Genomic DNA, 16688 nt, shown 5'->3' with positions numbered 1-16688 from the left:
ACGCGCACGGACCACCAGGGCACACAACGCACCAACGGCACAAGGCTGGACCCATTCCAGGGCCCCGTCTAGTTTTTTTCCCTCTATCTCCGGCACTCAGCTCGAACCTCACTTTCTCACTCGACCCAGTCAAACTTCCAAAGAGGTATGTATGGTCTGAATCAACGCCAACAGCGCCCTCGACACGGCGAGATGACGCCTTATATCGTGGCTGGGGACAGCAATCATGAACGTCGGCCCCGATGAGCGACAATGCGATGAACGCGCGATGCACTACTAGTAGCTATCATGCTGTTCCGTTTGGCGCATTGAACGGCTTGGCTGGCGTCTCTTGATACGCTGCTTCCCCTCCGGCAATGAGCAGGCTGAACCCTCGTCGACGGATCGCTGAGGGCACTCTCCATGTTCATCAGAGCCACCCCGAATCTAACATGCATTGTCCATTGGCAGATACCTCATTTCCCAATCTCGACTTGAGAATCTCCATTCAATACCGCCAAAATGGTCCGCACTTCCGTTCTCCACGACGCCCTCAACAGCATCAACAATGCCGAGAAGTCTGGCAAGCGCCAGGTCCTGATCCGACCTAGCTCCAAGGTCATTGTCAAGTTCCTCCAGGTCATGCAGCGCCACGGTACGTTTGATGGAAACATATGCGACTTCACCAATTCACCCATTCCCCTCTTTCCTTTCGGCTTGATAACTAGGGCTACGATCGATACTGCACCACGGTCCAGCCCCTATAAGTGGCCGATATATTATCATGCGGTGGATTTTCAGAAGATTTCTAGAATTCATTTTATCACAACTAAAGTCGCTTGAGGTCTTCCGCAACATTTGGCTAATTCTTTATTCTTTCAGGCTACATTGGCGAGTTCGAGGAGGTCGATGACCACCGCTCCGGCAAGATCGTCGTTCAGCTGAACGGCCGTCTCAACAAGACTGGTGTCATCTCCCCCCGCTACAACGTCCGTCTCGCCGACCTCGAGAAGTGGGTTGTCAAGCTGCTGCCTGCCCGTCAGTTCGGCTACGTTATCCTGACCACCTCCGCTGGTATCATGGACCACGAGGAGGCCCGCCGAAAGCACGTTGCCGGCAAGATCATCGGCTTCTTCTACTAGACAACAAAAAAAAAACTGGCGATGAGAGAGAAATAAAAAAAGGGTTTTGAGGCATTCTCAGCGTTTCAATGGTGATCGCGGTAATAGTGATCAGCATCCTTCGATTTATACCCGGATAGTCACTTTTCTTTTAGCGTACACTTGGCAATAAATCATACACGAGGGCCCAAAATATCTGACTTCCCGGTTCATTTGTGATGCTTTGATGATTTTACAATGCTGGTTTCAACTTCAAGACTGTATGTTGAATTGTATGATCATGATAGGTTTTTCCTGAAAAACCGCCAAATTGTGCCCCTGGAGAAGTCACTGCATGATACCTACTGATGAATGCGAAATGGTGTCCCTCTTCTATGCTAAATACCTACCAAAGGACAAAACCTAGGGAGTAGGCAACTTTTGACAAACTTATAGCTGCAGTGCACGAAAGTGTTTACTTAGACCTTGACATCTGTTTCAGTGACAGACGTCTTCTGCTCCTGCGAGTTATCCGCTGACGCCGCCTCACCACCATCAGTCCCTCTCCACTTTCTCATCATCTCAGAATCTCTCAGCTTCTGCAGCTCATCCTTGACCATATCAGCGAGCTCATCGGGACGCTTCCCAAAGCAGTACATGCCAGCTCCCGCCACTACAACTGACACCACGAGTCCAAAGCAGATAGCCGCGAAAATCCAAATCGCCAGACCACCGAGAAGTTCTGTAATGAACCCGAAGGCGGCGGCGATCAAGAGCGAGAATGGTGCGAGGACCTGGATGATCCTGACGCGGGCAGGATACGTGTAGGATGGCGATGAAGAATCTGGCCGTGACGGGACGCTGAGTCTTATTGATGAGGTGTCGTTCCCCACCATCTGGAAAGAGAGAAGCGCATTATTGCGGTATCCTAGCGTATTCAGGAATATATCGAATTGCTGCCACATGTTTGCTGCTTTATGGACAGGCCGATGAATGATGAGCGGAACACTCGCACACTCTTGGTGAATCTCCCAGAAGAGCAAGAGTGCATCTTCAGCTGGGAACCACGGCAAGTTCGCGCCATCCGTATCACCCGCTCGCACAGTCGCATTTACTTCCTCCCTGCGCCCATCGTCCCCGGCCAGTGCATCGCGGAATATGTGTATAGGCTGCTCCAGCCCCGAGACTGTAAGGGTGAAGTCGGAGATGTTGAACTTGTAGTCAAGCGCAAAGCCCTGCCGGGATTCATATTCGTTCACCTGTACGGGGTCCCTGTAGAAGATGGTTAGGTCAAACTGTTAAAATTCAACTTGATTTGTTTCATATGGCATTACCAATATACTCGACGCAGTGTCTTGCCGCTGAGAAGGACCTTGGTTGCATAGTCGGCTGCATTGTGGGAGCCATTTTCGCTGGAAGGGAAGGGAAGAAACGCCCATAGCAGGCCCAGAAGCAGCCAGGTCCCGAATATCGCCAAGAACAGGCGCCAGATAGCGCGGAACAGTTTCCAAGGACCTATCATTGTGTACCTACCTTGAGAAAGGCGTAAATAGTATCTACCATCTGTCAGGAGAACGACTTAAATGGGAATTTGTAAGAGGATACGGCACCAGCTATATAAGCCACATTACGGCCCCACTAGACTTGATGAGGAAGTTTCGCCCCGGACAGTGCCTAATGGCTTAGGTTAGCAGGTTAAAAATAGTTGCCTTTGCCTTGCAGAGAGCCTTGCAGAGAGCCTTTGGTTGATGCCAGCGGGAAGCTGAAAAGTCCATTTGCAAAGGCTCAGAGGCACCGCGAGAATTCTGAGATCATGCATATGAAGAGCTAGGTAGGTGTAAAGCACTTTACTAGCTTGTTTGAATGTACCAACAGCTACATGACGAAAAGTCTAGGATTGTGCATGATATCTATAAAATCTTAATTTGATTGGCTAAAAGGGTTGAGCCTAAAATATAGCCAATAGACGCTTGTTAATTCCAGCTGTGGCTAGTGACTGTGGTGGCTTAGCTGAAGCTAACGCTCACTCAGTCTGTGCCTGCGCTGAAAATCAGATGCCTTTGCTTTACAGAGAGCCTTTAGCTGGCTTCCCCTCCACTAGCGGCAGCCCCGCTGGTTGCTGCCGTCGCCACTGGCCCAAAAGTAAACAAACCCAGAATCTTCATGTTGCTTGCTCCAGCGGCAAATCTGATGCTGGTTTGCAATGGTTTTCTCATTTTTGGAATAGAGTGTTGCCAGCTGCGTTCTCATGGCCTAATTGGCGGTATAATTTTTTTCTTTTTCATTTTGGCTTAACCTTTTCTTGGGGGTGAGATTGTCTCGGAGCCAGAACCCAAGATGCGGCGGCGTCCGTATTTCCCTGTTGTGGCTGTTTTGCTCTTTTGTTACTGCGCATATCTCATCTTCAGCTTGCCAAACGAGCACTTTGATGCCCTGGTTACTCCTCTCTCGCAGCCTCTCCAGCAGCAAAAGCATGACCAGCATCCTCTGCAAGCAGCAGCATCGTCATCGTCAACAGCGCCAACCAAGCCTAAACCCACCTCACAATCTCCAGTGGTATGGGAAGACTTGCCAGTCGTGACGGGCGGGCCGAAGCCAAAAGCAGCCCCTGACTCGGCGATACATCCGATAATTCATCTCGTTAAAGATGCACAGAAGCAGTTTTCGGAATTGAAGAAACGACAATCCAAGTCTCTGGAGGAGGCCGTTAGAGAGTATCGCAGGCGATATGGCATACCCCCTCCTCCACACTTCGATAAGTGGTATAAGTTCGCCGTGGACAACAACGTACAGCTTATTGACGAATACGACATGGTTAATGATATGATGATTCCGTTCTGGGGTCTTAGGCCCAAGACTATTCGTGCAAGAGTGACAGAGGCACTTGGCTACGACAATGGGTTGATTGGTGTCGCTATACGAGACGGCGAAATCACGCATGCGGAGCACGGCTTCGAGTGGCAGAGAGAGGCCACGAAAGGAATGATGGAAAAGTTCAAGCAGTACTTGCCGGATATGGATTTGGCCTTCAACATTCACGACGAACCTCGTGTGGTGGTTCCGCACGACGATTTGAATCGACTGGTTAACAAAGCCAAGAACGAAAACATGGCTTCTTTGAGCGCGAGCAAGAAGCTCGTCAATGCATTTACCAAATCACCTGATCTAAACGACGGCAGAACATTCAAAGAAACGAAGCTATCGCGGTTTAGCTCTATTCAATACTCATCTACCTGGGGAGACTCTCGCATGTCCTGTCCGCCCGATAGCCAAGCCAGGATCCTCGAAGATGAGCGTGCAGACGACTTGAGCAGATACGGAATTAGCGATCTTGCCTTTATTTACAACACAACTGCCATGTCCGAAATATGTCTAACACCCTCTCTAAGCTCAACGTATGGCTTTTTCGATCGCCCTAATACGTTCAGGGTCACCCATGATCTGCTACCCATATTCTCCCAGTCCAAGGTGTCGTCTTATGGAGATATCATATATCCGTCTCCATGGTATTGGTACAAAAAGGTTGCCTACAACGAAACCAACGATATGCCGTGGGATGAGAAGGAGAGCAAGCTTTACTGGCGAGGCTCTACCACTGGAGGGTACAGTCGCAACGGCGGCTGGAGGAGGCACCACCGCCAGCATTTTGTACAGAAGATCAACTCCAGAGAGCAAGCCAAAGTGATGACCAACAGTGGCGGAGCCGGAAATCGCAAATGGGAGGCCAAGGAAGTTCCTCGTGGAGAATACCAGAAGCTCATTGACGTGCATTTCTCTCACGTAGGCCAATGCGACCCGGGAGACTGCGAAGCGCAAAGAGAGTTCTTTGACGTCGTTGACCTAGTTGACCAGCAAGACGCCTGGGGATACAAGTATCTCGTTGACATTGACGGCAACGCCTTCTCCGGCCGCTTCTACGCCTTTTTGCAGAGCAAAAGCTTGACGTTTAAACTTGCCTTGTTCCGCGAGTGGCACAACGAATGGCTAAAACCTTGGGTGCACTACGTGCCGTTGAGCCTCCAAGGAGACGACTGGCTTGAAGCAGTGCGTTTCATCAATGAAGACAGCGAGGGATCTGCCAAGGGGCAGGAAATTGCAAAGGAGAGTCGCGAGTGGGCCAATAAGGCGGTTAGAAAGGAAGATATGGAGGCGTGGTTTTTCAGACTGCTTTTAGAGTGAGTTTCTCTCTCCCCTTTGTTTTTGAAGATATTTGACACGTACTGACATCCCGCAGATATGGACGGGTAATTGACGATAATAGAGCCAATCTTGGGTATGATGTATGATTGGGCGGCATGGAATGGGACAGCGAGCATTATATACCAGGCGTTTATATGAAATGATACCATTATTTGTTATATATGTATACATACATACACATATAGTATTACACTATCAATTGGAGCAAGCACGAAAAGAAACAGTACAATGTCGGACCGTCACGTCTTTCTTTTCTTCTATCGGCATCTGCCACCGTTACAACTCGTTATGGATGTTCTTCTTCTTACCAATTTAATACTTTGGGGCATGAGAGGGTCACATAGTTTCATTAATGCCGATCTATATACCTGATAAGCTACCTGGATGTAAAATCCCATCCGCACCGGCAACCGTCCTCGTAGCCCCATTTCCCTCCTTCTGTGTTCTCCAAGTTAAGACGAAAACATCGCTTTTGAAAAATCAATTTTCCCAAAAGATAAAAAAGTCCAAAAAAAAAAGAGTTTGAAATTGATCAAGAAAAAGCACATTCAGAGCGGATGAGCAAATCACTCAACATCTCAAATCTCATCCTCCTATCAGCAAAGTCTAATCTTCGTCTTCGTCCTCATCCCCTTCAGCGTCATGATCAGCAGAGGGAGACCGCTCATGGTACTTCTCAGCCGGACTGGAAGCTCCATTACGATCAGCGTCTTCGCCCTCGGCATCGCCATCCGCGTCAACATCGCCCTCCTCGATAGACCTCTCAACGCCATGCTGTAGTTCTTCTTCTTCGTCCTGCTCCCAGCCCATGGGATGCCGTGCGTACATTTTCATGGCGGCCCTCATCTCCTCTGTCGGGTCATCGACGGTGAGGTCTAGCTGGTCGACGACTTGCGGCTCATCGTCCTCAGCAAGGCCGTAATTTGTGCGCGCAATGTTCCTGGTGCGTTGGGGACGGATAGTAGACCTCTGCATAATGGGGTAGTAGAATACAGCCTTTTGGCTAGAATCGGTGTCTTTCTCGTTGGTGGAGAGGATGATTTCATCTTCATATTTGGTCGGGTGATCGAGCTCCGTCTCCTGGGCAGTCTCGTACGCCCTGATCCTGTTAAACTGGAAGTATCCCCCCGTGTCTCCCCTGTGGGTATACAAGTCATCATCGTCACGGTCTGCGTCGTCGACATCAAACTTGCGGCGGAAGCGGTCGGCATCGGCACGGCTCTGGCCAAGGTAGAAATCATAGTTCATCAAGTTGGCCGGCTTGGGGTTGCTGACCGGGTCCTGGTTGTAGGCCTCCATGGCGGCCTCGAGCGCTGCTTCTTCGGCCGCCGTGCGGTCTATCGGCCTGAAAAGGCCGCTGCGGAGACGATTATCATACTCGTTGGAGCTTGAGACGGGATTTGTGAGGAACTTGATAGTAACGTAAGCACCAGAGTCGGGAAACGCGTCCAGGTCGGGCACCAGGGGCAGGGCATCGACAAGCTTGAGGTGCTTCTTGGAGGGGTGCTTGATGCGCTTGGGGTCCTTGAGATCCTGCTCCGCAATCTCGAAGCCCTTGTCGATCTTGCGCTTGATGACCTGCGGAGAGTCGGCGGCGGGTTCTGGGCGCTTGGCCGGTCGTCGAGACTTGGCCAGCAGGGCCCTGGGGTGGTTTGCCTCGAAGCGTTTCGGGACCAGGGACGAGATATATTCTGTTCGGCGGAGGAAAGAGACGTTGGCCTCGGCAACCTTGGGCTTACCAAGGGCAGCAATAGGTCTGAGAAGAGCTCGATCGTGCGGGTGGAGGGCTAATGGCTGTGATGGTGCTTGGATTGCTGCGAAGTCATCCCTAGGTCAGATCCAACTCGGCGTCAAATTAACCACCCAAGAATCAAACCGCACTCACATCGTTCATCTCCATCAAAGACGCCCGGCATTCCCACCAAGTCGAGCGGCATGCCCAGTTCGGCATCGGCCTCGATGTTGAGCGGCTGCTCTCGCGCCAGACGTGATGCAAACCCCGGCGTCGTGTATTGGCCGCTTGAGAGGCCGGTGTTGGGGATGTCGAGCAGCTTCGGGGGATTAGGCGGCGGAGGCAGAGCATTTGAGAAGCGGATTCGCGCGATGAAGTCCTGGTGAATCACGCGCTCGCCCGAGCGAGCTCCTGAGGACGACATGCTGTGTCCCTTTTCTCAGCTGGAATCTGCCGGCTGACGTGCTTTCGTGTATGCAGTGGAGGCAGGCAATTGAGGCAGCAATTATCAACAGGTTGCTCAATGAGTTTCGGTGCCTCTATCGCCAATTGCTGCTTTGGAGGCTGATTGGAGGATGTGGCGGAGTGTTGGTGGTGATGGAAGAGGAAAAACGGTCGTCGCGCGCGGCACAAGGCGAGAGCCCTGCGAGGCTGTAAATCTGAGGCCAAGCTCTGCGGTTCCCCACCACGCGGCTTTTGTACAACCAGACGAAGACCAGCCATTTCTGAGCCAAATGAAAGGCTTTCTGTCGGTAATATGAAAGTAAAATGCCGCAGATGATAAAGAATAACAACTCCCAATTTCTGAGGCGTAAAAAAGTATTTCATTAAATTAAAATATAATAGGTAGCTGGCTCTCTTTGAGAGTTCGTCTCCAAGACCTGATTCCCATGCGATTTCGTATCAGTCATCCCTGGTCTAACCCATCCATCTACGCCTTTAGAGCATTCATCGATAGGCCCTCAATCGCTTTTTGTAATCCCTTTTAAAAGCCCATCTGTTTGCCATACACTCATCTTTTTGCATCCAGCCCACCAAGCACTCTGGCTCTTTGTAGGCTATGGCAATCTGTTTCGACTTGACGTCGACCCATTTAAAAAAAGTCCATCTCCAATATTCCATTTCAAACCCTCAAAGAGAAAATTAAGTCTCTAAGCAATCGAAATGCAATCTGCCTACGACCGGTCCTTGTTGTAAGACTTCTTGCCAACGGAAAAGGGCACGTAGCGGTACTTGATCATGTGCTGGATTTGTCGGCGCACTGCAGGATTTTGGTTAGCATGTATACGACAGGCATTGCATTGTAGAGAGGGCTCTTACTGGTAAGGACAAAGAGAATCAACCAGTACATGACCAAGACGGGCCAGAAGACGGGCACGTCAAAGATGGCAAACCAGGTGCAGAGAAAGGCAATGCCAATGGCTCTGGTTGCCCAGTACCAGAACTTGAATTCGGGAAGACGTCTGATAAAGGGCTTGAATTCTTCGTCTCGGTTGGTTGGGAGGGTGCCAACAGAGCCATCTTCCATCTCGTTATCCAGGGCGTCGCTCGAAGGGTCGAATTTCGGCTGGAGGAAGGCCAGGAACAGGTTCAGGAGATAGATTCCTAGGGCATAGGCAACTGTTTTGGACACAATCTGTTAGTTTCAATTTGAAATTTCACATACTCAATCTTCTTTTCCTCCTATAGGTCCGAGAAAGCACGGTTGGGGATAGAGCCGCCACTTACCAATATACCATCCCTGCGCGAAGAATATGCGCAAGAAGAACATCAGCAGAGCCACGCCTGTGCCAATCCATCGGTATGTGACAAATGGAGTTGACTGATCCAAGATCGCTTGATATTGCTGGTCACAGTTAGCACTTGTAAGCTCGGGAAAATGCAGCGGGAGGGCAGGCCTACTCTCTGCAACTTGGTGGTATGGGCTGTGACGGCCGCGAAAGGGGTCTGTTCGGGCTCTGGCGCATCCATCTTGGCGGGTTTAATCAAGTCGCCCTGAAGAGGAATCGGAACGAGGCTTTGATGAGGATGGACGATGAAGAGAGCGGGTTGCCGCGCCAATAATCAGACAGTCCAGGCAACTGAATGGGGAAAAAGAAGTTGATGGGAACAGATGGGTTGCTTAATCGCGAAACAAGCTGATGCGGCGTGGGGCGCAGGGCCAGCATGTGCTTTGCGTCCGCTTCCATTTTCTTCGGATTCAGCCACGTAAGGCTTGACCCCTGGCCGCTAGCGGGTACAGGCCGGTGTTTTGCCGGTGCCTGCAGCAAATCCAGGTACCTGCGGAGTAACTGTAGTTTCTCCGAAGCCCATTGAATTGTGATCTTCAAAGCAAGACAGCACAAAACGTACGGAGCGAGCACTGGAGCGAGCACTATTGTTAGGTGGGGAATTGTCATTCTGCTGACCAAATGAAATACTTTGGAGAATCAACAATAGATTGAATTGAAAATGTTCCATCATTCACAGTTGAGAGATCCAACAGATGTCTTTTCCATTGTTCTCGATCCGAAGTGCAACACGTGAAGTATCATGCCCTACTTGCAAACAGTTTATATACTAAGATTTTCGCCGCTTAGTCCCGTCAGTGGGTCAAAGCTCACAATGATAGGCGTCATTGGTCTAGGGGTTAGGATTCAACTCTTCCATTCACCAATTGAAAAGTTGAGGCCCGGATTCGAGTTCCGGATGACGCATTTTTTGCTTGCACAACGTTTGCTTCAATAATTTCTCCTTTGCTCTTCTTTCCGTTATTTCCATTTTTGCAAATGCTACTTTGACATTTTGTCACGTATCTTAAGGTTAACAGAAATTGGTCTCACATGTAAAAAGTACAGATGGATTATGCAATTGCGATTCTCACCAAGCTTACGACATTTAGCAGACTTATACTATTGCCTCGCAACTTTGGATATGGAGTAAAGTACTTCGTTCACTAGTTTAACACAATTTTCTATAGTACAAAAAGTGAAATTAGCTACCTCCGTTCATGTGGTCTGCAGTCAAAGTCGAGTTTTGCGAGACGATACGGTATGTGTATACGTGTGCCCAAGCCATCATTATTCCAAATATCCCATTGCCCATTATGCTGTATTCTCTTCGACATGTGTCACTTCTTCGCCAAAGTCATCCTTCTTCGCCTGCATCTGAGAGAGCACTGCTGCTGAGACACCGGTTGACGCGCCGCCGCCCACTTTGGCTTCGTCGCCGTCGAAATATTTGGCGATTTCCTCCAACGGAGTGTTCTAAGAAGGATTTCGTTATTCATATATATGAACAAGGATATAGAGTATGCATCTGTACCTTTGTTTCAACCCAGAGGAAATATACGACAGTAAAAATGACACAGAGAAAGACGTCGTAGAACTGTTATGGATCGCTATTAGCCAAGCACATGTGACTTCCATTGACGATAGAAGATTGATCCATAGGATTCCGACTTACAATGTAGAATCTCCATCCCTGAGACTCGATACCAACCGGGTTGATATACTGGTTGAGCACTGATCCAGCAGGTGAGCAAGATGATACTCTAGTATATAAAGAGAGTGCAAGTACTCACAGTTTGTACTGACTCCGAAAAACGTAACGTTCAGGCCCTTTGCGCGGATTTCGTAGGGCAAAATCTCAATGGGATATGCCAGAAGCAGACCTTGCCTATGCAAATCATGAATATGATGCCACATGCCGGAAAGCACTTCAACTTACCATCCGCAGTTGAATGCCGTGTAGAATAAGAAGATCATCACGATAACGCCCTTTGCATCGGCGCTGTCTCCCGTGATATTATACCGTGCCGAGAGTATAGTCCACAACACAAAGCATATAACCATCGATCCTGTGCTGCCCAATACCATCTTCCTTCTACCAACCTTGTCAATGTTGAACGAGGCCCAGATAGCAACTATGAAATTCCAAATCTGCAGCCCGCCATTGAGGCCAGCTTGCTCGGCATTCTTGGTGATACCAATAGTCTCCAGCACAGGGACGAGATAATACGAAACCAGACCGTTGCCGCACCATTGAGAGAAGAAGCCCTGGAGGTAGCAGATGAGGGTGCGTTTGCGATTGCCTGGCGTGCGGATAAGTTCGAGCCAGCCGCTCTTGGAAGAAAATTCTTGCTCTAGAGCGAGCGTTTCTTTGATCTCGGTGAACGAAGTCTGGACGAACTCAGTGCGCTCGCCGTTGCCATGGAACTTGACGAGGACTTCGAGGGCTTCATCGTGACGATCCTTGGCAATGAGGAAACGTGGGCTCTGAGAGATTACTCTATGTTAAGATATAAGCTTGAAGTAACGGCAAAACGGGTTTACTAACCTCTGGTAACATCCAAATAAAGATAATTTGCACTATAGCAGGGAAAGCCTGGATAATGGACGGAATGCGCCATGCCCAGTCACTGCCGATATTTATCGTTCTGCTTCAGTTAGTTTCCTTTACTACTTCTCAATATAAGCGGTAATAAATACCCAAAAGTCACCCACGCAGCAACAATCGACCCAAAATACCACATCGAGTTGTACACCGCAGTGATTGTGGCTCGGTGCTGCGTGTGAGCCAACTCGGTCACTATGAGAGGCGCACTCCCGTGGTCGATCATGACGCCAAAGCCGAGAACAAATCTTCCAGCGACAAACATGCCGACTACATCATAGTGATCGCGGAGTCAGTATTACTTTGCAAACTCAGTACTTGAAGAGGATGATCTTCTCTCACCATCTATACTAGCGCTCTGAATCGCCACACCAATTATTGCAATGATGCTGCCAATCACGATTCCCCATCGCCTCCCCAGCTTATCTGCAATCGTAGCAGGAAATGGGAATGGAACCACGGCCAAGAGCTGTCCCAGTCCAAAGGCCAGGTTGTAAAACGCCAGCAGCGAGCCGCGCGGATGATGGAAATAATCCTGCCACTGTCCGCTCGTCTGAAGTGCGTTCATCATGGAGCCATCGTAGCCATTGACCATGGACGTCATTAGAGGCACGAGAAGCAAGAGATACAAATGCCGAAGACCCGGCTCGCGCCACCATGTTACCTTTGGAAATTCTTTGTTCGCGAGCGTGAAAGTATTAGACGGCGGAACCGATGACTTGAGGGCGTTGAAGAGCTTCATTATCAGCCACGAACGCTTTATTCTCCTCACTTCTTCAAGACTTGGAAAAAATGAAAGCAGTTGGTCGGTTATAGCCTGGGAAGAGATGGAGGGAGGCTCATATATGTTGGTAACATCTGTGCAGCCGTGACCGGGGTCTACCTATAGGTACATATAGATGAAAGGATACTTGTAGCGTAGATGATGCGGCAAACAAGAGAGGGGAAGAATCTCCCGTCCCCCTTTTCTTGTCATCACGCCACTAATAGAATGGACGATTCTCATGATTCTCAAGACTTGGAATTATCGACGGCTCCTTCATCATCAAAGAGACCAATTCTTTAGTTCATGTAAGTGGGGGAACGTCGGTTTTAAAAAAAAGTGACTAACCGTCACAGCTCCAAGTACCGTAGGCGTTTAGCTGCAAACCGATGCCAAAGCTGGGATTTATGGTCTTTGGATGAAGAGATCGGCATTGTATATTCCAAGAAGAGATGTTACCACAATGCCGAAGTCGCAGACACTGGCGGTCTTTTGCCCGGATATATTCGTTTGGTATAAGTAGCACTAGTATAAGCTCATGTTCATTGCGACAGGCCTTTTAGACGTTTATCCTTAGTATTTTAGAGGAAACACTAAGTCTGCTAACATTGAGAAAATCTGGGGGATGAGCATTGAAAACTGGAGAGAGAATGGTGAACAAGTGGAGTTTTGATGTGCTTTAGCCGGTGAGGGGAGCTTGGGGTAGCATCTGGATATGGTTCGTCGCGTCAGCTTCTCCGATCGCCAGCTCGGCTATTTTCCGAAATCAATTCGTAGGCGAAGGTGCACATGAGGTGACATGAACAATATTTTTACAGTTACATCGCAATATCCAAATCCGTATGGCATCGTTTCAAGAACTCGCGGGGTATCAGCGTGGAGGCGGCGGGGAACTCAATCTCATGTCCACATGAAGATCATGACTACTCTTAAAGCGTGGGGAAGTCATCCGAGATCGCCTTCTTAGACTTATTAATATGGTAATAACTTCTATTCCGCCATCTTGAGAGCCGTCAGGCGAGACGGCGGCTCCTCGGCGTCAACAGAAACCACTTCTGTTGTTGATATATCTAGACTAGTATAAAATCTACTTATATCAACTTCGCTCTCATTTCTCTGTTGATGAACATACCGCAAACGTTACTAAAGATACATGAAAACCCGAACTTCAATTTCAACCATGGCCACCTACCTACGGACAAATATCCACGACGGCTGGACCTTCAAGCAAGCAGACAAGCCAGACTCAGATTTTCGTTCCGTCGCCCAGTTCCCAACCGTCATACATCTCGATCTACTACACCACGGACTAATTCCAGATCCGCCAAAGGATAGAAACAGCGAACTCATTCAATGGGTCGGCGAGAAGCAATGGCTCTACAGAACTTCATTCACCTCACCGCAGGCACCATCAGGCAGCGGCAAGACATCTCACACAATGGTCTTTGATGGCCTCGACACATATGCCAAGATCAGTCTTAATGGCAAGGAGATTGCCAGCACAGCCAACATGTTTCTTCAATATCGTGTAGATGTCACAGATACATTGAAGTCAGCGGGTGGAGAAAACACGCTTGAGCTTCTTTTCGACTCTGCCTTTTTAGAGGGCAAACGGCTTGAAAAAGCGCAAGGCTATAAGAACTTGTTCTGGAATGGCGATTCGTGCCGTATGAATGTCCGCAAAATTGGATGTCATTTTGGATGGGATTGGTGAGATTTTCAAGTACTTTGATAGTGATATTGTTCATTCGGCTGATTGTCATGAATTACAGGGCGCCAACGCTGCTAACCTGCGGTCCATGGAGACCAGTCTATCTCGAGTCCTTCGTCACTCGTATCGCTGATTTGAACATCGACATTGATGTTACAGATTCTCTAGACTCTGCAACTGTAAACGCCAATCTGGAGCTACAAGGTCCTGACAACAACGATAAGTTGGTACAAATCAACATCAGTGGTCCAGATGATGAAACCGTTTTTACCGGAAGTGGGAATAGCAGTATATCCATCAAAAACCCACAACTATGGTATCCAGTAGGATATGGAACGCAGCCGCTGTACACAGTGACGGCCACTCTGGGTGACCAAAAGATCACTCGCAAAGTCGGCATCCGCCATCTCCGTCTAATTCAGCGACCTCTTGAAAAAGGAGCTCCAGGAACGACGTTCTTCTTTCAAGTGAATCAAATCCCCATATACTGCCGCGGCGCCAACTGGGTGCCCGGAGACACCTTCTTGCCGAGGATCAATGCAAAGCGCTATCGCCAATGGATCGAACTGGCACTCCATGGAAACCAGAACATGATCCGCGTCTGGGGCGGAGGACTCTACGAGGATGATTCGTTTTACGAGATTTGCGACGAGCTTGGAATTCTCATATGGCATGATTTCCAACTTGGATGCGGTGTATACCCCGTATCGGATTTCATGACCAACACCATCCGCGAGGAGGCCATATATAACCTTAAGCGGTTACGCCACCACCCTTCAATCGTCCTGTGGTGCGGCAACAATGAAGACCACATGTTTGCAGAGCTGCACCATCTCGAATACGACATCAACGACAAGAACCCAGACAACTGGCTAAAGACAAACTGGGCAGCACGCTGGTACTACGACAAAATGCTACCCGACATCTGCACCGAGCTCGTTCCTCGCGTGCCGTATCACAACTCTTCCCCCTGGGGAGGATCGTACAGCAACGACGCAACTGTGGGCGACATCCATTCTTGGAGAGTATGGATGGCTGATCAGCCACGATATCCATACCAAGACTATGAAAAGCTCACCGGTCGTTTCGTGGCGAGTTTGGCATGAAGTCGTCCCCCGCCGTCCGCAGCGTCCGTCAACTTATAAGCGATCCCTCAGAGAGACACCCCCAGTCACGCACATTCGATAACTGGTTCTGCGCACCAGAAGACCAGCGCACGCTGTCAATGTACTTGATTGATAACCAGAAGCACAACCACGCTTCGTTATCAGCATACGTATATGCCACTCAGCTCAACCAAGCCGAGGCAACGGACTACGCGTTGAGACCGTTCCGGCGTCTTTGGAAAGGTCCTGGACAAGAGGAGTGTGCTGGAAGTCTGATATGGCAGCTCAACGACTGTTTCCCAGCAGCGAGTTGGTCCTTGGCCGATGCGTTTCTTCGTCCCAAGCTGGCTTATTTTGTTGCAAAGAGAGATTATGCGCCCATTATTGTTGGCTGCACAAGAACGACAGTTGAAACCCCTGCTGATGAATTTACTAGAGTGTATATAAAGCGAGTTACCACGGCAGATGTCTGGGCCAGCAACTGCACCGTTTCTGAGGCAAAGTTGACCGTAACGACAGTCTTTTATTCTGTATTGGATGGTAAACTGCTGGCCTCTGAGTCCGAAGAAGTGGCGCTACCGCCAAACCGCTCAATAGAGCTGCGAAAATTGAAATTTGAGGAAGACAAATGGGGAGTCAAGCAGGAATCTGTAGTTGTTGCTACAAAGCTGACCAAAGATGGAGCCGTGCTAGCTCGCTATATCAACTTCCCACAACCATTGAGACATCTCGACTTGACCGCTACAGAGGTTACCGTCACCAAAAAAGACGTCAATGTCTCTGATAAATCGTTCAAGCTTGCTGTTTCGGTGAAGAATGGTGTGGCCAAGGGGGTAGAATTGATGATCGACTCTGTGGACCCGGACGTTGCGGACAGTTTCACCTTTAGTGATAATGCTTTGGATCTAGTTCCAGGCGAGGAGCAGATTGTAATTGTTACTGCTGTCGCCGATGCAAAGATTGATATCGGCGAAATTGGAGTTGTAGAGCAGCACTATGGCTCGATAAGTTTGGAACCGGAGAATTAATGGGATTGTATGTCTGGAGATGCGACTTCGGTAGCTTAGGTAGACGCTTATACAGATACGTTATAGATGACGAGATTACACTGGATTGGGTGGATCTAGATAAATCATGCAGTCTTCAGAAAAGAGATGAACTTGATCTTGTGGGTATAACCTCGTTTATGCGGGATACAAAACAAGAGCTTCGTCAGTCAACCACTCCCCTCCATCTCTCCTCCAAAGTTGCAACAGCTTGTGTGACATCCCATGTAGTCTCCTCTTTGATCCGATGTAGTAGGTCCAGTAAATGCAGTTGAGAACTGCGATCTTTCAATGTACGGCCACCTAGCTTCTCATTTAGCAGTCCATAGCTTTCATCTGTTCATGCACATGTGCTTTACTCACAGTATGATAAAACATCTGCAGCATTTACCAGCGCCCCTGGATATTTACAACTTTTATACAGAGTCAATCCACGGACGATGCCGCAAATTCGTATGGTATGTTCGACAGCTTCTGACTGCGAGTGAAGGTGAGCTAAGAGTAATGTATACGACGTCAAAGTAAGGGCTCACTGTATTCTCGCTAGAAGCATCAACATCTGTTGACTGCTTACCTAACATGAATATTACTTTGCAGAGATGATAGAACTGCATTGCCACAGCTAGCACAACCAGAAAAGTCAGATCACCTATTCCAATTCGTTAATACAAATTGGC

General features: G+C 48.9%; 7 protein-coding genes across 7 annotated transcripts; 3 read left to right on the top strand and 4 right to left on the bottom strand.

Annotated features, from left to right (window-relative positions):
- Positions 1–501: 501 nt before the first annotated feature.
- On the top strand, positions 502–1121 carry TGAM01_v203170 (40S ribosomal protein S22; the record flags this gene model as incomplete). Its single annotated transcript, XM_018802527.1, has 2 exons — positions 502–634; positions 862–1121. 2 exons carry the CDS (start codon positions 502–504, stop codon positions 1119–1121), a joined length of 393 nt encoding a protein of 130 aa, XP_018664445.1.
- Positions 1122–1558: 437 nt separating this feature from the next.
- On the bottom strand, positions 1559–2601 carry TGAM01_v203169 (hypothetical protein; the record flags this gene model as incomplete). Its single annotated transcript, XM_018802526.1, has 2 exons — positions 1559–2351; positions 2414–2601. The coding sequence occupies 2 exons, from the start codon at positions 2599–2601 to the stop codon at positions 1559–1561; spliced, it is 981 nt and encodes a 326-aa protein (XP_018664444.1).
- An 815-nt stretch (positions 2602–3416) lies between these two features.
- TGAM01_v203168 (hypothetical protein) lies at positions 3417–5365 on the top strand (the record flags this gene model as incomplete). The annotated part of the gene is made up of 2 exons (XM_018802525.1): positions 3417–5254; positions 5314–5365. 2 exons carry the CDS (start codon positions 3417–3419, stop codon positions 5363–5365), a joined length of 1890 nt encoding a protein of 629 aa, XP_018664443.1.
- Positions 5366–5885: 520 nt separating this feature from the next.
- Positions 5886–7435, bottom strand: TGAM01_v203167 (hypothetical protein; the record flags this gene model as incomplete). The annotated part of the gene is made up of 2 exons (XM_018802524.1): positions 5886–7093; positions 7165–7435. 2 exons carry the CDS (start codon positions 7433–7435, stop codon positions 5886–5888), a joined length of 1479 nt encoding a protein of 492 aa, XP_018664442.1.
- Positions 7436–8186: 751 nt separating this feature from the next.
- On the bottom strand, positions 8187–8982 carry TGAM01_v203166 (protein RER1; the record flags this gene model as incomplete). Its single annotated transcript, XM_018802523.1, has 4 exons — positions 8187–8272; positions 8332–8631; positions 8740–8857; positions 8914–8982. The coding sequence occupies 4 exons, from the start codon at positions 8980–8982 to the stop codon at positions 8187–8189; spliced, it is 573 nt and encodes a 190-aa protein (XP_018664441.1).
- A 1112-nt stretch (positions 8983–10094) lies between these two features.
- On the bottom strand, positions 10095–12127 carry TGAM01_v203165 (hypothetical protein; the record flags this gene model as incomplete). The annotated part of the gene is made up of 8 exons (XM_018802522.1): positions 10095–10256; positions 10315–10377; positions 10456–10514; positions 10574–10668; positions 10720–11267; positions 11329–11428; positions 11481–11655; positions 11728–12127. 8 exons carry the CDS (start codon positions 12125–12127, stop codon positions 10095–10097), a joined length of 1602 nt encoding a protein of 533 aa, XP_018664440.1.
- A 1201-nt stretch (positions 12128–13328) lies between these two features.
- TGAM01_v203164 (beta-mannosidase) lies at positions 13329–15993 on the top strand (the record flags this gene model as incomplete). The annotated part of the gene is made up of 4 exons (XM_018802521.1): positions 13329–13858; positions 13921–14135; positions 14187–14884; positions 15031–15993. The coding sequence occupies 4 exons, from the start codon at positions 13329–13331 to the stop codon at positions 15991–15993; spliced, it is 2406 nt and encodes an 801-aa protein (XP_018664439.1).
- Between the last annotated feature and the right edge of the window lie 695 nt (positions 15994–16688).

This window comes from Trichoderma gamsii, assembly GCF_001481775.2.
Source record: "Trichoderma gamsii strain T6085 chromosome Unknown Scaffold_8.2, whole genome shotgun sequence".
Taxonomy (NCBI): Eukaryota; Fungi; Ascomycota; class Sordariomycetes; order Hypocreales; family Hypocreaceae; genus Trichoderma; species Trichoderma gamsii.
This window is presented reverse-complemented; position numbering and strand designations above follow the sequence as displayed.